At 37.8% G+C, this 22129-nt stretch overlaps 1 protein-coding gene across 50 annotated transcripts in view; it reads left to right on the top strand.

Moving 5' to 3' along the window:
- Positions 1 to 10270, top strand: part of GTDC1 (glycosyltransferase like domain containing 1) — a 376627-nt gene extending 366357 nt beyond the window's left edge. For 49 of the 50 annotated variants that reach the window (XM_077956033.1, XM_077956021.1, XM_077956001.1 and 46 more), the window contains 3 exons: positions 3463 to 3533; positions 4220 to 4311; positions 9146 to 10270. In XM_077956033.1, coding sequence (XP_077812159.1) covers positions 3463 to 3533; positions 4220 to 4294 — 146 coding nt within the window. In that variant the 3' untranslated portion in view covers positions 4295 to 4311; positions 9146 to 10270. 50 annotated transcript variants of the gene reach the window in all.
- The last annotated feature ends 11859 nt before the right edge of the window (positions 10271 to 22129 follow it).

Genomic DNA, 22129 nt, shown 5'->3' with positions numbered 1-22129 from the left:
TACTTTAAAACCTCCTTCAGAATATCACCAAAAATTGTTAGAATCTTGTCAGCCAAACTATTCAAGATAATTTCTAAAGGGACCTTATTAAAATATATCCAAAGAACTTTCAAAAAGAGATGAATTCCATTAACTTGCTCTAGAAGAATACTCATCAGACACACAGAAGTTATGCAGGAAAATGCAGATAAATTGGGTATTGTAAATGGAGACACTTAGAAATGTGGCTAATTTTCTTTCTTATCCACTGAAGCAAACACAGGCTCTGAAAAGGACCAGGTACCGGGGTCCCTCCCCACAGCCCTGGGCAGATGGACCACTACCACTCGGCTTCACGCTGGCTCATTTACTTAGTGTTTTGCAATCCTTAATGTGCACAGCTGGCAGCTGAATGCAGGTTTGATACTAACAGTTTAGACATCTTTAGATGTAGCAGATGGAAAATTTTACACAAATAAAGTAGGAGAAAGTGTGCAATTAGGTTTTTATCTGCAGTTACATGATGCATCCTCTGTTTTAGTTTAGAACATCACCTTAGTGGGTGGTCATGATCTTTTCTTGTATCCAGGCCCTACCTTCTTGACACCACATTTGATGTTGGCTAAATGCCCAAGTACCAAACTTTTGTTTTTGTTGAGTGTGAGTGAAATAGGGAATGCAACAATCAGCAAAGCAAAAGGCATACCATCAGTGAGATTGTAACAGTCCAGTACATTATGGTTACATTCCTTGCTAGTTAAGTCACTATGGTAAAATCCTTGGCAGGATTTTTTTCAATAGTTTATTCATGATGTTCATTATTATGAGTTGTAAAGAGTATGAGAATTTCATTTTTAAAATGTCTTATGGAATGTATCACTTTCTTAGATCTTGTAGACATGCTGTGGAAACCATAACATAAAATATGAGTTACTTACAATAACTAATTTTAATCCCATCTGCTAAGTATGACAACATTAGCATTTCCACTTAATTAAAAACACCCTTAAAGCAGCAATGTTTTAATCACTCCATTTTATTTACTCTCCTCCAGTGTCACTTATAATTGTAACTTTTTATTTTTTAATAATGAGGGATTTTTTTTCTCCTTGCATCACACAAAAAAGTGCTGTCGATAATTAGCAGTCTTCTGTTATTAGTAGACTCAGGTGTCACAACTGTGTCTCATCCTCATTACAGTAAAAAATTTCACCTATCAGATTCATTATTGCTAGATAATGCGACTGAGAGCCTTTGCAGGCCCTCCAGAAAAGTAATTCAGCCAAGCAAAATTATCAGCTAATTATATTTAGAATCAAAAGCCCAACAACTATTTGCAGATAAATTGTATGAATTGAAGTGAATAGATCTGAATATTAAGATTCATAGATTTGGCAGATGATTTGTTAATTGGAATAAAAAGGTCATTTACTAGTCATTTTAACAATAGATCAATTGGAACTCTTATTATTTAACTGGTAGTGCCTAAGAATTGAAGTGATGAATAATTGTATTATTGTCATGAGGTAATTTTAAAAAAAAATAAAATGAGAAACTTATGAAAATGAATTTTATAAATTGGTTTTAAAATACTATGGCCTATTTAAGATATTTTAAAACATAGTCCTCATCTAAGTAATGTATATCATAACAAGTCAAAAATAGAACCAAAAGAGATGGTGGTTTTTTTCTTGATGAATTAGAAATATAACCATGACTAACATAATTTACAAATAGAAGTTGAAATCCAAAATTTGTAAATTTTTTCTTCCTAAATCAAATAATGCCATTTCTATCTTACTGTATTTTAATTAGCAGAGGTTTTTTGGAAACGGCATGGTACATATTCATATGATGACTCAATATGTAACTTGGCCTGCAATTTTCTTTCGGGGAACAGAATACTCTAATTCAAATCCATTATTAAAAAGCAGATAACATGTGCACTCTCTGAAATGCCTATGACTTCACTCTTGATTTTATGTAATTATGAGAGAATGTTCATATGTATTTGCTTTTCGATTGGCACAGCATTTAAAAACTGAATGTCTTCAGATAAAGTGCCTATTTTCTTTTGGTCCATAAACAATATCACTGGTTTATAAACTCAAAACTTTTTTAAGTGTTTTATAATACAGTCACAGTGTAGTTTATAGCTGTGCTTATAAGAATTTCTATGTGTACCCTATGTGTGTATCACAAAAAATTAGATATTAGTTTGCATTCTGAAATTAATAATTGGTAACCAGAACCTGTGCCTTCCCACTAGATTATTTTGTAACTTCTATCAGTTCTCAAGCAAAACTTTGAACTAAGTATTTTTCCAAAATTTGCAGTTCAAAGTAAATACTTTTTATTTAATTTCAGTTAACATAGGAAAATAGGGAAAACATCACCCACTTAAAAACAGCTTAAGTTTCATTTACTTCGTCACTGTAAATAAACAAGGTAAACACTAACATGACTTCAGAGTACTTTGGGTTGAAAAAAATCTGCAGTTCAAAATAAATTTCCCCTTTGGTCAACATTTTGGATGCAATTCAAAGTTTCTCATAAAATAAACATATTTTAAAGGGTGTTTTGAATTTCACTGCATAATTTCTAGCCAACAGAAATGACAGTGGTATCTTTAAAGTTGATTATATGTCAGATCAATAACTATTATGCAGGGCTAACACAGAAGGAAGATGCAATACCTTCCTTCCGCTTAACCCTTCTACTGTGATGTGAAGAAACACTTCCCATAGGTGGGTCCATGGGGAAATCCTCTCACAAAGTGAAACTTCCATGTTTGTTTGTTTAATAATACAAGCATTCTTTGCTGATAAAATGGAAAGTGAGCTGCATTTTTAGTCAAGAAAGCAAAATGTTCATTAAAGTAATCTTCATGAGAGTTTTTCAACAAAAGGGGGAAGAGTTTTACATTCTGCATAATAACAAATTGTTTTGAAGCATGAGCTTAAAATGAAAATGCCCCATTACAACAGATTGTAAATTTTTTTCTGATGCTTTTAAAAGTGCCTCAATCTTTTCTACGGAGACAGTGTTAAAGTTAAGTATTTGCTATTTTATTTAAACATTTTTGAAAAATGAACATTCTGAGGCTTTGCAGCGTTATTAAGAAAAGCTGTCCATACTTTACCATGTTGTTACATGTGTTTATCTGCTGATTATAAAATGTGTTAAACAGTATTTTAAAAACAAAAAAAAATGCAGAGCTGCGCTTTGATTAATTCAGTGAACAAAACATATGCTGTTGGTTCTGTTCTATGAAATTCATATATGATCAATAAAATCTTTTAAAAGAGCAACTTTGGCTTTTAGAATTATACTGCCGACCATGTTTTTTGTCCCAGTTAACTCTGGGCTCATTCTGTTAACTTTAGGCAAACAAAACCACTTTTAGGCAAACAAAACCACTTTCTGGGTATGATGGTACTGTCTTTTTCATATATTCTTATCCTCTTTCTCAAATTTTTCTAGGTTGGAAGCTGTGTACTGTGGGTGTTACCCACTTTGTCCTAAAGATTTGGTTTATCCCGAAATATTTCCAGGTAGCTGCTTTAATGTGCATTCATCTTTACTGAGATTTAATGCTAAATTAGAAAGTTTGAAAATAAACTTAGGCGGGAGCAATTGTTTATTTGGCAAGTCAACATGTTAGTGTTAAGGAAAATTTTATGTGTTTTAATACATTAGAGTAAGCTTATATTTACCATCTGTTCTTTTAAGATAACAAAAAAGGAAGTTTTCAAATAACATTCTTCATTGTTAGCATACACATCCCATAATGATGGATTTTTATAAGCAGGTCAGTGTTGCTGCAATTGCTTACAGATTTTTTTTAATGATACACACAGAGAAAAATCAGGGACTGAAAGTCACACCAAATTAAACAATTGACTAGTTAATAATATGCAACTGTTGTACGGGTACATACGGCTATAGTACCAGTTCTTTGAAAAAATTCTCATCACTAAATATATCACATATGCATTGTGTTACATTAGAATAATGTATTTTAATCACCCAAAGGAGATGTCTAAACAGCACAACTACACAGTCTTATTTAGCATTAAACATCCTTGTGAGCTGAGGTAACCTTATAAAATCATGCTTAAATAATGTAAAACACGAGGCGGCACAGAGCAATATGCATTTTTAATTAGTAAAGTGACTAATATCGAGTGTGTGCTTTGAGGTTTTTGTTTCATTAAAAATGTATCTGTTTTTCCTGCAGCTGAATATCTGTATTCTACACCTGAACAGCTTTCAAAAAGGCTCCAGAATTTCTGCAAGAGACCAGATATTATAAGAAAACATGTCTATAAGGTAGTTATTGAGAAGAGATTTACATGGTATAAATGCCATATTGAAGTACAAAGAAAAATCTTTAAAAAAAAACATTTAATTAACATACTAATGTTTAAAGGAAACATGCTAGGGAGGGATATTAGTTGTTACACTAACAAGGATTAATTAAACTGGATGCCAGTTGTATTAACCTAGGTCTTATGAAATACGTGCACTTAATGCATGGTACATGCTTTTTTTAAAATTTATTGTTTTCTAAGATGACTGTCCTTTACATTTAGCCCCTAGAGGCTTATAAAAATGAACCTGGATTAATGTAACTCATTAGTTTAAAAGGAAGTAAAGGAAAGATTCTACAATTATACTAATGAGGATAAGCCTTTCTTCCCATCATAATGAAATCCTTAGTCCTCAAAAATTCAGGTAAATGGCATGAGTGAAGTTTGGTGTTCATTTTTGAACTACTTGAAAGGTGATTTTTAAGAATTGAATATTTCTCATGTCCAATTTAATTAAAATGACATAAAAAATCCTCAGTTTCTTTAGAATAAGAATGTCAGTCTCATCTCTGAATGGCAAAGGGAAAATAGCATAAACAGCATCATCATTCACTACCCTCGTTCGTTATCTTCTTTTCTTTATTTGAATCAAGAATTTTACATTGTTGAAATAACAACACAAAGAGGCCCTACTAAAAGTCTAAGTAATTGAACTAGGATAAATCTGCTTTATGAGTTTTGAAGGTGGCTCTAGGCCATGAGTAATATACCTTTTTATATTCTTCGAATGTAGCATCTTCATTTTACATAAATCCAGTATAGTTTACAATCTAGCAGTTTTATAATCTAACATATTTTAATTTTCCTATGTTAATATATAACCTTCTACATGAAATACAGTTCTCTGCCTTTTTTTTTCTCCTTTCCCTGTTCATAGCCTAAAATACATATTTACATAGTGATACATCAAAACATGACTTTGTTTCTACAGGAAACAGTTAAACTTCAAGAAAAAGAGAGAGAACCAAAAATGCAATTTAACACCCAATTTCAAGCTCATTATCTTTCATTGTCTATTAACTTGGCAATGGTTCAGAAGGTAGCTCATAATAGTTTAAAATGCTGACTGAACAGTTCCAGCTTCAGTATTACTCCTTGAGTCAATACTATTGTATTGTATACATGGGAAGCTCCACAGAGAAAACGGTTGTCCAAGATTTACCTCAATATTTCCTAATTTTTAAAGTTCAGTAGCAGTTTTGTTTGTATGAAATATCAGTCAAATAGTTTCTCATGTGATAGACTGTCAAAATATGCAGATAATGGAAATTGAGGAAATATAAGTATTAGTACAAATGAATTTATTTTCTATATATGACACAAAGCAATTTTCAGTGAGTTCTCTGTCAGATTATTGATTTTTTCCCTCTTTGGATGAATTTTTGGTGAAGTATTTATAAATGTGTTTCCACCATCAAAATGTATCAATTTGTAACATTGCTTAACCCTGTTATTCTGCATCTGCAAATTTTAAACATCTGCAAATTTTTAACCATTTCAAAAGTCAGTGCAACAAGTTGCCTCTAGTAAGAAAAGAAAGCAGATGTCCACTTGAAATATTTTCATTCAGCTACTGCCATAACAGAGCTATAATTATTTATTTTACAAACAACTTCTGAAAAAAAGAATGGCAGCTTAGTGGTATGTTGTTAATATACCAAATTGTTCCTCACACAGCTTAAATGATAACCTATATCTTAAATGCTGTTTCATTGAGTACATGTTAGTACTTAAATGTATTCTAGTTTGTACACCATAAAAACCTGCATCTCAAAGTTTTATAAATTAGTAATTCATGCAAAAGCATTTATAAGAACGTATTTATATAATTCATTTTTAAGCATAGGCTACCATGGATTTTTCTCTTATAAATCTATAACATATTTTCACATTTGCCTTCATCCATAGTGCTTAGTGATATTGTCTAAAAATTAATTTCAAAAATTAATAAATTCGTCTAAAATTTTAAGTAATCAAGAGCTTTATGATACAATTACTAGGAAAAACTGGCATGTTGCAAGGTATAGAGTTAAAAGCACAGGAAGGACCACAGATTTAGTTTGTGTGGTGTTATAGAATTTAAAGCCAAAACAGAAAAGAAAAAATGCCTTCTAAACCTTTATAATAATGATACAACAAGTTATTGTAATTTTTTATCTTGTGTTTCATAAATAGACACATTTGCTTTTATAAATAGGTAACATTTGCTTTTACTAAATACTAGAGAATTAGCATTTTAGCTTTTACCTACTTTTCTTATGCAATCGGAGAGGATCTTTTGTGTGTACTGTGAAAAGAATGTTGGGAGTTATTTTTAGATTTATTTCATTGGACAGTGCTGTTTTGCTTTTATAAAACATATGCTTCTAAGATCTAAAAGGATAGAATGTCACTGAATTCTTTAATTTGTTCCTTTTACATTTTTACACCTTACTCTTTTTTTGTTGTTAAAAGTTTACATTTTAAAATCATTTCAACTTCTTATCATATAGAGTTCACTTTAGGATAGGATTTTTCATATGGATTCACACTTAGAAATTTAATGACTAGAATAAGGCTACTAACACTTGGCTTTCTTCTCACATCAGACATTATACTTTCAATATGAGTGAGAGTTTGGGGTATAACTTGAAGCAGGATTTGAAACAGAATGCTAGTAAGTGAAAAGCAGAAACAGAATTTACTTTTTTTCTTAAAGTGACTCCTTCTATCACAGAACGCTTGTGTCCATGACTTCCTACCTGAAATAATTTCAGACCTGAAATGTTTAAATTCCTCATTTGCATGTATGTGTGTACTCAGTCTCTTTCTCTCTTACACACACACACACACACACACACACACTTGCCTTAGGATCGTTAGAGAAATCCAATACATGCAAAAATTAAATATTTCTTAATAATTTAAAAAACCTAAAACAATTTTTCCTAATTTAAGAAAATATCAAACCACTTCTGACAAAGTTGGTGTCTACAGTTGAGTCACTGACTGTAAACTTGTATTGTCGAGACATGTACTTTTTCACATTAGGCAGATGCACTGGACACATACTTCTCACAGAGTTAAAATAGGGAGCTCTTCGATGACTCCTAAGCCTAACTTGAACACAAATTTCTAGAAGTCATCATAAAAGAATCAGCTAAGGATTGACCCCTTAAACTAACCATAGTTCTTCCTTTCTAACCCAAGCAAGTGTAATACTGTGAAGTTGTATTTTTTTTGGCCTCACTTTTATTATACTATGTGAATTTACTTATGGAAAATTCTCAACAATTATTTGAAATTAGTATTTCATGCTTTTAGAGAACCCTGATCATTATATTTTTAAATGCTGTTGAAAGACATTTTATAGCTATTCCCTCATTACCAGTATTGAAATGAATATACAAGTACAAATAGGGCAGTTGTGTAAGGTAGGTATCATCCAGATTGATGTAAGAGATTTTCATTCCAATCCTATTTTTCATTTACTTTTATTTATAAATTGAATGGTATTCTCTGGTTTAAAAAGAGAGAGAGATGCCATTCTTGCTTTTTGAGAGTGACTTGTAGTTTAAGATTTTTCAGGTGAGAGCTCCTGATTTTTTTGTTTTTCTCTTCAAGTTCCTCAATATTGACAAAACTTTTATAATCTCCTATTGTTTGGAAGAGAGAAGAATTTTTAGAGTTCTGCCGGAAACTAATTCAAAACAATAATTAAGCTTACAGTTCACACTCATTGCCCAGAAAAGCCATTTGTAGTTATCTTGATTATGTCAAGCTATATGTACCTGAACCACAGCCAAGCTACTTTGTTTCCTTCAAGAAACTGGTCACTCTGTAGTCCCCTTTTAATTTGAGCTTAAACTCTAGATTTGAATAAGGTGTTGCTCACTGGTTTTAATACTGCTCCGGAGTCCTTACTTTTTCCTTAAACATGAAAACTTAAATGTTTATGACGTTCTAAGAACTTCTAAAAGCTCTCAACTGCACCAGCACAATTAAGGCAAATTCTCAGTCTCAGTCTCTCACTCTTTCTCTCTCTCCCTCCTCTGCCTCTCCCTCCCTTCCCTTTCTTCTTCCCTCTCTCCCTTCCTTCCTTCTTCACCTCCTCCCTCGATTTTATTTGGTCTGGCTTTCCTTTGATTTGTCTAAATAAAATAAAAGGAAAAAGCCTTTTAGCATCACAGATATGCTTTGGCTGATTAAGATCAGTTAGAGGTTTTGTCCTTCTCTGCTACTCATTTGCAACCTGATTCTAGGTGATTTTCTTGGCTTCTATGTGATTCATCTGTAAACCTGGAAGAATATATTTTTTAAATATCAGTTTACCCCTGAGGTACCGCTATTATGAAATAACGAATATAAACCTGTTGTAAATATGAAGCACTTTTTAAATTTCACATAATATTAATGGCATTTATCGTTGTGTCTTCATCATTTAAAAGTAAAATTCACAGCAAAAACTTGTATGTACAGTGTTATGTGTCTTGTGTTTATATAAAAATTGGATGATGAACTTCCAATGGCTGTCATTCATAACATAAACCAATAAATATGTGTGCAGCAGAATATACCCATTTGCAAAAAACAGTAGCCTTCTTCTCTGGTTGGAAATACAACAACACTTTAAACCAATCAGAAACTGAGATTTCCTGAGGTGATGAAACTCAAGAACCATTTACTTGGTGGCTTTTTGAAATGTAATTGACGTAAGTGATGCAAATTTGCAATATAAATTTTCAGCATACTTTCATCTTTTAGTCATTAATGCTCTTCACTTCTTTCTCTTCTCTCCCTCCTCCTCGTTGCAGGGTGAAATCGCTCCGTTTTCTTGGGCAGCCCTACATGGTAAATTCAGGTCTCTGCTTACAACAGAACCTAGGGAAGATTTGTGACAGATGGGGCTAAGTCACAAACTTGCAGCCTAAGGCAGAATCTGAAGAACTTTCCAGAGTGTGCCCATATTTACCTGATCAGAGAGAAAAGAAAATCTGCAGAGGAAGCTGAGCCTGGCTGCTTGTCATAGCTGACACAGAGCCATCTGCCACAAACCTGTGGCGGCTTCAGATCTCCAATCCCTGCCACCACCCCAACTCAAATTAAATACAGATTCCTAGAGACGTTATGATGGTTACACATGTCCTCGGCATCACATGTAGGAGACTGTTCAAAAAAAATATGTGGCCTGTTGTATAACCGCACTCATGTATCCCATATGTGGTGCCACATTGAATTTCCGGTTGAATCCGTTTTTATCCTTTGTACTGGATGACATGGTGCCTGAATTCTTTCTTTTCGCCGACACGATGGCAGCCAAACTGCAGCTTCAAACGCTTACACTTGGCTGGGTTTCTACCTAGGTTGCCAGGTTATCATCGGAGCCTTCTTGTGTCCTCAAAGGGCCACGAGGCCTGAAAGGAGGATCAGAATGCTTCGGGACTAATTGGGCAGCCATCGCAGAATTGTTTGTGGGCAAAGGGCTGCTTTAGCACTTTTCTTCTAGCAAATTAATGACTCTCAGGCACAGGGGTTTTTAAGTGAAGGTATTAATAAGAGGTCTGGCAGGTATTCCCATGATTCACAGAGTTACATTTGCATTTAATTAATCTTAAAGAAAGTTGCAAGATAAACAGCTGTAATTCGGACAAACATGACAAACAGTGAAGCCATCTAGCCCATAAAATGAACACTGACATACTTGTTTTAATTTTTTTTCCCATTGTAAAAATAGAGAAATCAAAATACTCCTAACAAAACCAGTAATTTTGATAGAAATATTGCTCCAAAATACTTGCATCTACCTATAAATATAACCTTTTCAAGATAAATCGCTTATGATTCCAATAGTCAAACTGCTGTGTTTGTTGATGTAAAGATGTTTTGAATAGCTAGATGGTAAAATAAATTTTTAATAAAGTACCCACTGCAATTTTTAATTAGCATATTCATTTATGTATAGATGTATACATCTACCTATATGTTTCTCACGGAACATTTTCCTTGTGACAGAGACAACGAATACAATTGTTTCCCTTCCGGATGAACAAGGATCTGTTTTGCAAATGTTTGTAAGATATTATGACATTTCCAAGATTTTCTTTGCATTCTGGAAAGCAGGAGGTAAACATTTGTAGTCATTAAGGTAAAGTCTGTTGATAAACCATCTTCTGTTTACTGACAGGTAAATTGTAACTTTCCCTAGCTTTTGAAATGAGTAACTTCTATACACCACAGAGTGAGGCACAGTCAAGGAAAGGTGGCGCGACAAGGGGCAAGCCAGGCTCTCTAGCTTCTGGAAGGATCGAGTAGCCTAGCAAGCATCTAAGATGGAGAAAGCAGTGATTCAGAAGGCCAGTAGGGTCCATTTGACAGGTAGCAAAATCGAAAGCACGAAATAGATCAAGGTTAGGGAGCCAGACAAAGCCCTTGGGAGAGAGGCAGTATTACAGATCAAAGAAAGCAGGATTTCAGAGTCTATGAGGCCTGGGAATTTAAAAGCAGTAAGAGTAAGAAGCAGAAACAACAAGCTCCATCTGAACAGACAACTCTCTCCAACCTTTATGAGACCCACAGTGTGTGACGGGCCACCGCAGCACTGGCTTCTAGACTCTCTTACAGGGAAGCCAGTGAACAAATTACTTCCTCACCCAGAAAACAAAGAGCTCAAGAACTATTTTGGAAGTTCCTTCCAGTCTAAGGCTATGGAACTCAGAATCTAGCAGGTGTGCTCCTTTGGAGAGCAAAACTAAAGATATAAATATTAATAAGAAATTCTTTGCCACTTCTCATGGGCAAGGTTATACTTTATGCCACCTACTGAGATAAACCAGATGAGTCAGTTGGCTTCTGTCAGGCGCTGTGTCACATATGACATCTTCTCAAAATAATAATATCCCACGGTCAGGAAATAGTGCTTCATTTGCTGTGTTTTTCTATCCTGAAAATAAATGGTGGCTAAGATATTCTACACACAACTAGTACCCATACATGTTTTCTCACTAATTGATAGGAAAAAAAAAAAAAAAAAGCATTAAACACTTTTCAGAGAGTACATCTGAAACATTTATGTATTTTCCTGATTTAGGCAAATATAATATTGAAAGTTACCTGTATGTGGGCATTTTTTCTACACTCATAAACACAAATAAAATTTTGCCATTAGCTGTGGCCAACATTCCTTCCAGGACAAAAACTTACATTAGGCTGGGTGCGGTGGCTCACGCCTGTAATCCCAGCACTTTGGGAGGCCAAGATGGGTGGATCATGAGGTCAGGAAATCGAGACCATCTTAACTAACATGGTAAAACCCCATCTCTACTAAAAATACAAAAAATTAGCTGGGCTTGGTGGTGGGCACCTGTAGTCCCAGCTACTTGGGAGGCTGAGGGAGGAGAATGGCATGAACCTAGGAGGCGGAGCTTGCAGTGAGCTGAGATTGTGCCACTAAACTCCAGCCTGGGCGACAGAGCGAGACTCCATCTAAAAAATTAATTAATTAATTTAAAAAAAAAAACTTGCATTAAATGTGTCACTTATTTGCGTGATGCTGAGATTTAGAGTTTAAAAAAACAAAACATATAAAGACTGTAATGTCAGAGTTGCTATTAGTTCACAAAAGCAATAAAAAGTTTTGTAAATGTGTAATTCTTAACATTTAAAAATATGTAGGAGTGTATGTGTGCGCTCACACATGCTTCTCAACACCCATGACCTAGTGGAATGGAGTGTTATTAAATAAGTTAATCAGTATTTTGCTGAAATCTCAGCAGATAATTGGTACTACAAGTTGACTCATTAATTCGGTTTCCCTTATCAACCACCCCCATCATTTATTGTTTTGAGTATGTTTTATGGAAAACTTAATCTTTTCTTTTTTTTGACACTCGATTGTTTTTTCTTTTAAAATAAAACCAATTTTAATTTTAAATATCTTTGAAAGTCCATCCATTGTCAAGACTTTGACACAGTGTCTTGAAATACAGCTTGCCCTAAACTTAATCTGTGTTTCTGGCTGGTGTTTCTATAACAAATACCAGGGCACCTGGTTCTTAACCTTCTCGTTTATACTGTGTTGATCAGAAATAGATGCAAATACCTTTTTAAAAATGCTCCTGGTTTAATAAGCATCCTTCAAATACAGTTAAGTTTAAATGCCCTGCTCCTGTTCTCAAGTCCTTCAGACATCAGTATGGCAGCAGAATCCATAAGTCAATGGAAACTCTTAGCCATAGAGGGCTGCATAGATTAATTTTTCAACACCTTGAAATGCATCTGGAAGCAAAGATTTCATTTTATGTTGAAGGTGTTAATTATATTTGATATTTTTAAAAGTAAAATCTGTTTTTGAGAAAGCATCTGCTACCCAGAAATATTATGAGCCACAAAAGAAATTTCACTTAAGTCTCAAGATACTTTCTGTGGATGATACAATCAGTTTTCAAATGATAGTTCATGCTGTCTTTTAATGCTGACATACACTGTGGGTCTTATTCTTCTATCGACTATTGACCCAACTGCCTTTCTTTTTCAGTGGAAAATTTGGGACTATTTAATATTAGATCTTATGTTTAACAACGAAAAGAGTATATTATAAACCACTGACTTGAACATGTTTCATTTTTAAATTTGAATTGCAATACAGACAACTAATGCTCCTATCCTATGCCCTCTCTTCAAAGCTATTCATTAAAATGTAACTGGGGAAGTTTGAAAAACATGCGAGCAATTCTACATGCTGCTCAAAGATACAGACATGTGATTAAAGAACAGTATTACAGAAAACCTGGGCATTAACCAAACTTACAATAATGGTTATGTCAGAGGGGCCATGGTAGAGAAAAAAAGGACATAAAAGTAGGGAAAGGTACATTCGTTGCATGATGAGCAGTCTGTTTCTTAAGCTGGGTCATGATACACAAAGGCTTCTTGCCACTCTTTATGACTTTTCACGCATCTTCAGTGTATTTATTGCATATACCTTTTGATAGAAGATATAAATACTTTGGGAAGCATGTTACTAGTTTTGCTATCAGGCTCTCCTTAACATTTCTTGGTTTCCTCAACTATTGATTGAGTCAGAAAACCGCTTCCCTCAGACAGTGATAGAAACTACTCTACTGCCAATGTTGCTTGAGAAGACTTTCCTCTGCTTAACAGGAGCCAGGGACTTCACCTCAACCCTCATGCTGTGGAGAAAGTCAGACTTAACTGGCCACAGGTTCCTGTTTCTTGGGGCTGCTGATCGCCATCTCTAACAGTCACCTGTGGCAATCACAAGATGGAAAACTGTAGCTCTAAAACTCCCTTCTGAAGGGTAAGGAAAGGAAGATGAAGGCAGATGTTAAATGAGCCCAGTCTTTTTCATCTCAAACAATTCAGAACTGCCTGTTAGAGCACAAGAGCTCTCTGAGCTCCCAACCACACTACCCACTCCCCATAGTGTTGTCTCTCCCCTTTCCTCTTCGGGACGCAGGAGCGAATCGTGGTCTCTGTGCTTTCATTGCAATCTATCCCAGGGGAAGAGTTCTCCCTGGTGTCTGTGGGATGCCCTCACTGCATGTGAGACACAAATGGCTTCAGGGACCAGGATCCCCACTCACTCTGCAGTCCATTTTTCTAAATTGGAATTTGGGATCAGTTTCTTCAGGTGTCCCGCCATCATCTCACTATCTGAGTTATTCCTTATCCACCCCCAACCCCAAGGAGAGGATCCTAATTGTTTTTATAAACTGATAGAAGGAATTGATGATTCTTGGAAGATAATTTTAAATGGTGATACTACTTTCCCGTCAGTTACTGCATTTAAATAGCAGACCTAAGGTGGGGTGCGAGAAGATGTGACTCCTAGGAATACTGGTATGACCTTTCTCAAGCAACCTGAAGTTCTTTAGATCTGAAAATTTAATGTCTTCAATATCATTTCACAGATGAGAAAATTAAGGCACATATAGTGACATATTTAGGAGCTGAAGTGTGTTACAGAAAAAGAGTTTTTTTGTATAAGCCTTTCCCTACATTGGATGTTGTCATTGTCACCTATGTGCCTTTCAGGAAGCACCAAGTGCAGTGTGCATGACTCAGTTGGACCTCTAGTTCCCTTCTGTTTCTGTCTCCAGCTGGCAGGATACAGCAAAGGACAGTGGAGGTGGTTATTTTGTGGCCCACTTTTCTGCCGTTAAAAGGGACAAAAGAGACCATGTAGTATGGCCAATTTTTTGTTTGTTTGAGAGGGAGTCTCGCTCTGTCTCCCAGGCTGGAGTGCGGTGGCTCCATCTCGGCTCACTGCAAGCTCCGCCTCCCAGGTTCACGTCATTCTCCTGCCTGAGCCTCCCGAGTAGCTGGGACTAAGCCACCCACCAGCATGCCCGGCTAATTTTTTTGTATTTTTAGTAGAGATGGGGTTTCACTGTGTTAGCCAGGATGGTCTAGATCTCCTGACCTCATGATCCGCCCGTCTCAGCCTCCCAAAGTGCTGGGATTATAGGCGTGAGCCACCGCTTCCGGAGTATGGCCATTACTTTACGTGTTTTTATTATTGCTCTGATTCTCCCTTTAGGGAGGCATTCAGTGAGTATACCCCATCTGTCACAGGCCTGCACCACTCCCTGTGGTCTTACATGCTACTGAATTCATACATTTAGGTAAGTTCCCTGGCCCTCCTGAGAAGCACTTATTTTCATAACCTCCTGTATTTGAGATGTAGGAAACTGGGGCCTGAGGAGAAGTCCCTCGGTGGTACAGGCAGATCTAGAACTCAGATTTTCCAGGGCTTTTTCAGTAGGCTGTGGTTGAGCGGTAGTCAAGACCACCTCTGCAAGGAGGGAAAAAAAAATTGTCTTCTCGTCTCTTTCTCCTGTTTCTTCCTTCTGCCTCTCTCTGTAAGAAGAAATGTGTTAATAAGTTGCTAATACCCTACTCTAGGTGTATTATGTTACACCGGCCAGTATTTGTATTCTCAATGACTATAAGGAGAGGAATGCAGAAGAATTGATTTATGTACTAAAAGTTCAGACTCTGTGGCACTTATGATATTTCTGGACAACTGACTCTTCTCTATTGCCTTTTGAATCATACAGCGACAAAGCTGCTCACCCATGTATGTATAAAGCTGACCCTTCATCCGAAAGGCAGCCCCCAGTGTCTCCCCACACAGGGCGGGAGAGCAGAGGGAGCAGGTGGCAACGTGGCAGCACCTTGAACTGTGCAGCACTGGGCCTGCTCCCCCTCATCCCAAAGCAATAACCCAGAAATTACATCCTGAGACTTACTTCCTCAGAAAGAAAAGGAAGGGGAGGGATAACTTAAAAAGAAGAAACTTCTAATATGGTATTAGACCATAATTCATAGGGAAATTTATGCCTGAGATATGAATTTCTGAAAATAAGGGGCTTTTTTGGAAGGGAAACACTGACACGTCCTTAATTATAGAGTAATAAATACCAATGGTATATTATCTTTCGATATTTCCTTACACAGATATCAAAGCATGCAGCTGTTTTTGAAAACTGATAATCAAGTACAATATGAGTATATTACATCTTGCACTTACAACACACCCTTCAACTAAGCAGCATCATGGAGCACTTAACGGTGAGAAACAGAGCTGCTCACAGTAGAAACCTAACTGAACAAATTAGCTTTGAATTGTAACTTAAGAATCGTAGTCAAACCAAAGCGTCTGTCCTTGCCAGGAAAGGCATTCCAAAGGCAGAGAGCATGCCAAGTAAAAAGCCTTTGCTTCAGGATTATGGAGACAGTTCTGAAAAGCCAGCATAACTTAATGATCAATCAGAAAAATATAGAGCAGTAACTACACAACTGAAGGATGCATAAAAATTGTACAAAGCGTTAATAGTGGAATGGGGAGGTAGGATGGGATTTTACGAGCCAGTATTAAGCTCTTGGAAAGTTTCATTTGTTGCCCTCAATCCACACAGCAGAAAGAAAGAGAAAGAGACAAACATGGTCAAAGAAAAGTATGTGGACAAATGTGGGGAGTAGAAAAGGAAATGAAGGTTAAGCAAGGCCAATATGATTCAGAATAAAAGGGAGGGAGGGAAGTATAAGGAGCCAGCTGTAATTACTGAATGTTACATTAAGAAGAGCTGAAATTGAGAGGGGGAGGTCTTGAGTATTTTACTAAGTGGATTAATGTCCTCTTCCTCGGGTGTCTGAAGTTGCAGATTTTAATTTATTTGGTGCAGGGATTTATTACAGAATTCTTAATGGGTGGGGAGATAAACAGGGACAATTATAAACTCTTAGGAAGTAGAAAAGAGGACCATATAATACTTTCTATAAATTTAACTGTAATAAACAGGGTTTCAAGCTATGGACAAAGATAGTCAAAAAAAGCATTTGGTCCATGATAATAGGACTTACAGGGAAATAAGAGGTATGTCCAAAAAACTTAAAGACTAAAACAAAGAAAAGCCCACATAGATGTGTGAAACCAAGGATTTTGAATGACTTGGGAGCTAGTTTTATGGCCGCTCCCCTTTCTCCACCCATTTAAAAAAATAAATCATAACTCTGGCATTTAAAAACCTCCTCATGAACATCATTTATTAGTATAAACTTAATCCTGTGCTATTCTTTGGTGGGTGGTAAGAACATGAACTAACAACAACTGGACTAAAACGACGGCAACAGGATGATCCACTCAAACACAGGAAAGCTATAAGAAAAAGAAAAACTCCTAATATGCTCTTTCACCTTCCTTACTTTACAGAAGGATAAAGCCAAAAAGGGGAGAGCATGTGGCTAAACCACAGAAAGACTAGATGCCTAAAAGAAAAATTTTAAAGTTTTCCTAAATAGGTATTAGAAGGGGAAGGGGGATTTAAACCTTGTGTGATTTACATCATTTTGTTAATCTGCTAATCTGCTTCCCTGGAAGGTGAGAAAGAGTGCTGTCTGCCTTCTACAGTTGAAGAGACTAGGGCAGAAACTAATTATGTTCTTATCCCTGAGTGTACCTGGCTGTCATCTGGCTGGCAACTAGTCCACAAACTATTGGTTCAGGCATTTGCCTGTCAATAATGTTAGCCATCATTTAAATTGTTAAATATGGATCAGAAGATCTTTAAGAATTACTGATAGGCAGCTATTAATATTGGATGTAAATAGTATTATTTGGGGTGTGGGTAAATCATTTGACTGGAACCACATAAAAAAAAGGACTTGGAAATTTTATTTTTAAAATGCTGTTCGGGAGATGGCATTGATGAAAAAAATACAATTGAAAATGAAAAAACATCATCTACAAAGAGGAAGATGGGTAAAAATGACTAAACCAAGAAGCCTTGTCACCTTGAACCTGATGCTTCATTGTATCAGAAGAAAGTAAACAGATTGCTAACAAAGAGACAAACCCCTTCTAATTTCCAAAACTGGCCCAGCAAATAGAGAAGAGTGTACTGCGTGGCGGCTCGGGGTGAGCCTTTAATTTGAGTATTAAAAATGAGGGCACAGACCTAGAGGTTTTTAATGGTCCGCGGGCGGACTTTAGATTCTGAACACTCCTCCACCTTCGATGGAGAATTCGGGACACGGTGGAGTTTAACCAGTATCTTAAATCCCAGGGACAGGGTGGAGATTGCTTTGTGATCATGATTAATTAAAAGGAAAGAAATCAAAGCAGACATCTCTCCTTTTCCCATTTGAGCCTCAGAGTCATGGAGGGGAACTTGTACTCTGTGGTGCTTGCCGCTATGTTCCCTGGCTTTCAATCGGTTTGGCTTTTCCCCTTGAATTGTTAAGGCTGTGATACCAGGCCAATAAAATAGAATCTACAAAATTGCAAAACAAAATTGTGTGTATGTGTGCGTGTGTATTAGAATTTTACTGAAGATAATTGCAACACTTTAAGCACAAAAATTTTTAACTTAAAATGTATGAGTAATGAAGTTTTAAAGAAGCAAAATGTGCTCAATCGGAGTATTTGTAGTCCCTTTTTTGTAAGAGGTTCCCCAGATCTCTGGGTGCATCAGCAAACTGTCCTCCTACACGGTGGAGCCTGCAGCTGCGATTTGGCCCCGGGCACCACCTATCCAGAGTCACTACCTAATGCATTTTACATTTGCACACATTGTCAAGGGGTGGGGGGCAGATAAGGGGCCTCCCCGCAACCCCCCAGCGTTCTGTTTTCTTTTGTCGCGGCCGTCAGCTGACACATGGAAAATGTGGTGTACAGTTTTGCTTGCCTTTAATCTGTAATTAAGGATCCCTTGTGTGGGGCTTGCTACCTCTTTTCGTTCTGCCTCCCTGCCGCTCAGGTCTTCTGCCCTCGGTGGGGTTTGGCCTGGCGCACCGCAGCCTGGGGGCTCGGGGTCGCCGGGCGGAGGAGCGGGCAGTGGGGAGGCAGGGGTCGCAGGGACCTCCGCGGAACCCGGCGCTCGTCTGCCGAGAGAGCGCACGCCCCGGCACGCCGGCCCCAGCTCGCCCGAGCCCCCGACCAGCTCGTGCCTTGCGTCGGGGCAGCTGCGCCCGCGTTGCCCAGAGCGGGTCGCCTCGCCCGCGCGTCCGCTCCCTCCACACTGCGGCGCCTGAGCGGCCAGCGAGCCCGAGCTCCGGTCTGCGGCGGCGCCCGCCCTCAACGCCTTGCTCAGTCTGGTCCAGAGCGGTGGGGGGAGTTTTCTGCACCTTTCAGGCGCCGGAACATGTCGAGGGACTGGGGAGGACGTTGAGGTCACGAAGTCATCACCCAGTCCTCTCGGCTGTGTGGGCGCTGCCGGAGCGCGGAGCGGAGCACGAGGGGCTCGTCCCAGGGCGCGGGCCCCGCCAGCCCCCGGCGCTCCCACCCGCGCGCACTCCCTCGCACACCCGCGCTGGCACGCGCACCCTGGCGCGCGAACACCGTGCCACGCGCGCGCTGTCACGCATACACACCGGCACGCACCCGCCACGCGCGCGCCGACACTCCCAGGCTGGCACGCGCGCACGCGGTGGGGGCCCACTCCTGCCCGGGTTTGGCTGCGCCAGGCTTGGGTGCTCTCTCTCGGGCACCCCCGGGAAGGGAGCGCAGCCCGGTGGGCCGGCACCCTGTGCTTTACGCATCTGAGGATTTCATGGAACTCGGTTCCCTGAGTCGGCCAGGCTCAGTCCTCAGTGAGGGAATACGATGAAGACGCACTAAGCAAAACCAGAAACACCGGTGCCTTCTACCTTTTTAAAAAACATAACTTGCCCTCAGCAATCCCGGGAAAGGGAGTGGGGATGGGCACGGAGACTCTCCGGAAGGGATTTTATCTACACACTTTAGAATAACTCCTCTCTGACTCTGGTATGTTCGGATACGTGATTTAAATCTCACCCCCCAGACGCTTTCTTTTTCACTTCGCACCTGTATATTGAATACAAACCTCATTTCCCCTCCTCACCACTAACTGGTTTTTTAGGAGGAGTGGAGAAGAGGAGTTAAGCAGTATTGGGGCAGGAGAATATTTAGAAAGGTAACATTTATTTGTCACTCATTTGCTCTGATTAAGTTTTTGAAAACTTGGGAAAATATTCCTATTTTGAAGCTTGCATTTTGTGAAAAGCCTCACTCACACTGCCGTGATTTACCATTATTTATCCGAGTATACACATGTATGTATAGGAGAAAAGGAATGCTGATCCTTCCTGATTTCAGCAGTGCCGTTTTCCTTTCTATCTATGTGGTTTTAGCATAATTTTCTCCCTCTTTCTCACCAACAGAGATATTATAGTATGCAAAAGCAGGGCACACCTGTGACCAAATACAAGAAACATTAGCCTGGAGTGTTTGCGAATATTCCTTGTCATCTATCGCTCAAGATTTACTCCCTCAGATTTGAAATATTCCCCAAACTGGTTTAAAGGTGTGAGCGGGTGGGTTAACGCGTGAGAGCAGTCCAAAAGTAAAGCGAGGTTGGGAGAGGGTGGCCTACATAAACCTACCCTTGGAAGGCTAAACAAGAACGCATGGGAAGTGCATTAAGAAGAGACTGTAAACAATGATAATCAGGGCTTTCAAAAATCATAAAACGGATTGAAATATCTGATTCATTATTTATTCATCACAGCACAACTTTGCAAATCTGAGAATAGTGTTTGGAAACCAAGTGCCTTCTATTTAGTACATCAAATCAGCAGATGGGTCTCCTTTCCAAACTGCGGCTAAAGGGTTAAAGCTATCATTTTAGAAAAGAATCTCAGGAAATGATACTCAGATCTAATATATTTCCTTTTCTTTCTGGCAATAATATCCCCCAAAGAATAAATATATACTTATTGATATCATGATAATGTTTCTCATTCTGAGTACAAGTGTCAGACTGATTCCCGTTTGTGTAAGTGTTTTTAAAACTGCGAGGACACTTTCGCTACTCTGAAAGCTGACGAGCCAATGAAGGGGAGCTTCTTTTAACTCCATAATAGCAGGTTACATAGTAAATGAACACTGATGGTCAAATAGCCAATTATGGTATAAATATCCGTTGTTTACAGAGAGGTGTTAAATGAGCCTTGGAGTACAAGGGATTAGGCCGATCTATGCTACAATTTGTTCTTCAACCCATTATGTCTTCCCTTTAAAAGGCCAGTGCCATTGTAGGTAGTATGCACACAGAACATACTTCTCTATGTTGATTTTAGTTTGCTTTATTTCGATGCACACTGTTGTTTACTTTTTAAAATTTAAATAAATGTCAGCATTGTATAATTTCTATGTTAACAAAGCAGTGAGCAAAATCCCTTGTATGTTTATAAAATATTATTGTTTAATTCACATAGTTTAGAAATTCCAAATGTTGAGAATAGGAAGGAGGCCAAATACCATCTGTTTATAACTATGATGCATCGTAATATGTGTACTTTTAAAAGGAGTTTGGTCAATCATGCCACTATTTTATCTGCTCGGAATATGTTGGAGATTTAAAATGTAATTTACAGGATTACTTTTAGTGCGTTGCATCCAACTGTGAGTTGTAAAGAAATCGGTCTCTTCTGTTTTTCTCAAATTAATCATGTAACAGCCCCAATTAATGGGGGCTGTTAAACGTGTCGCCTTTTGCTTAGCTCCAGAATTCTTCTAACTTTGGCTCAGTCCACCTTCTTGATGCTGATAAAAAGTCCAAGGACAAATGAAACAAAACACTCCTAGCTGTGTCTTTCTGCCAGGAGATAGTCACTAAGAATGGGAGGCAGAGTATGGTAGCTAATAATTAGCTAACATCAGCCCTGAGAAATTACCTGTGAAATACCCTTTGGTACTAAATTGAAAAACATTTGACACTCCCTGTTTTAAAATAGTATTTTCTTGTCCCTGAGACTTCTGATTTAACTTACCTTTTATTTCAAAGGCATCTAATTGCATACCATGTAACAAAGGGAGTATACTTTCTTGCAATAGATGAACAGGTTTTTGTTTTTAGTTACAAACTCGAGTTATTCAGTTAGGAACTCTCTCTTGCTTTGCAAATCAGGGAATCTCAGCAACTGGGCCTTCAATTCCCAGGCAGTCATAGTTTTGAATCCAGAGGTGGTTTTAGAGTGTCACACCATGGGGTCTCTTTTTCAAGAAGGAGGAAGTGAAGATGAGCTCAGATGTCTTGAAAAGGTTTGAAAGCTGTGATAAAAACGTTTATTAGCAAATGATGGTTGCTTGATTGATGTTTTAGCAAGGTAGAATCAGTAAAAAGCTACATCTTGAAATGCTTTTATAAACACATGCAGAAATATGAAAACAAACTCCCAATAAACTGGGCATGTTCTGGATGTTTTACTTCTCAGTTGAGTGTTCAATGAAAAAACGGTGCTGTATAAAGTGGTTT

The sequence above is a fragment of the Macaca mulatta genome, chromosome 12 (assembly GCF_049350105.2).
Source record: "Macaca mulatta isolate MMU2019108-1 chromosome 12, T2T-MMU8v2.0, whole genome shotgun sequence".
Classification (NCBI taxonomy): Eukaryota; Metazoa; Chordata; class Mammalia; order Primates; family Cercopithecidae; genus Macaca; species Macaca mulatta.
The sequence above is the reverse complement of the archived record's forward strand: the minus strand, read 5'-3'. Positions and strand labels throughout refer to the sequence as shown.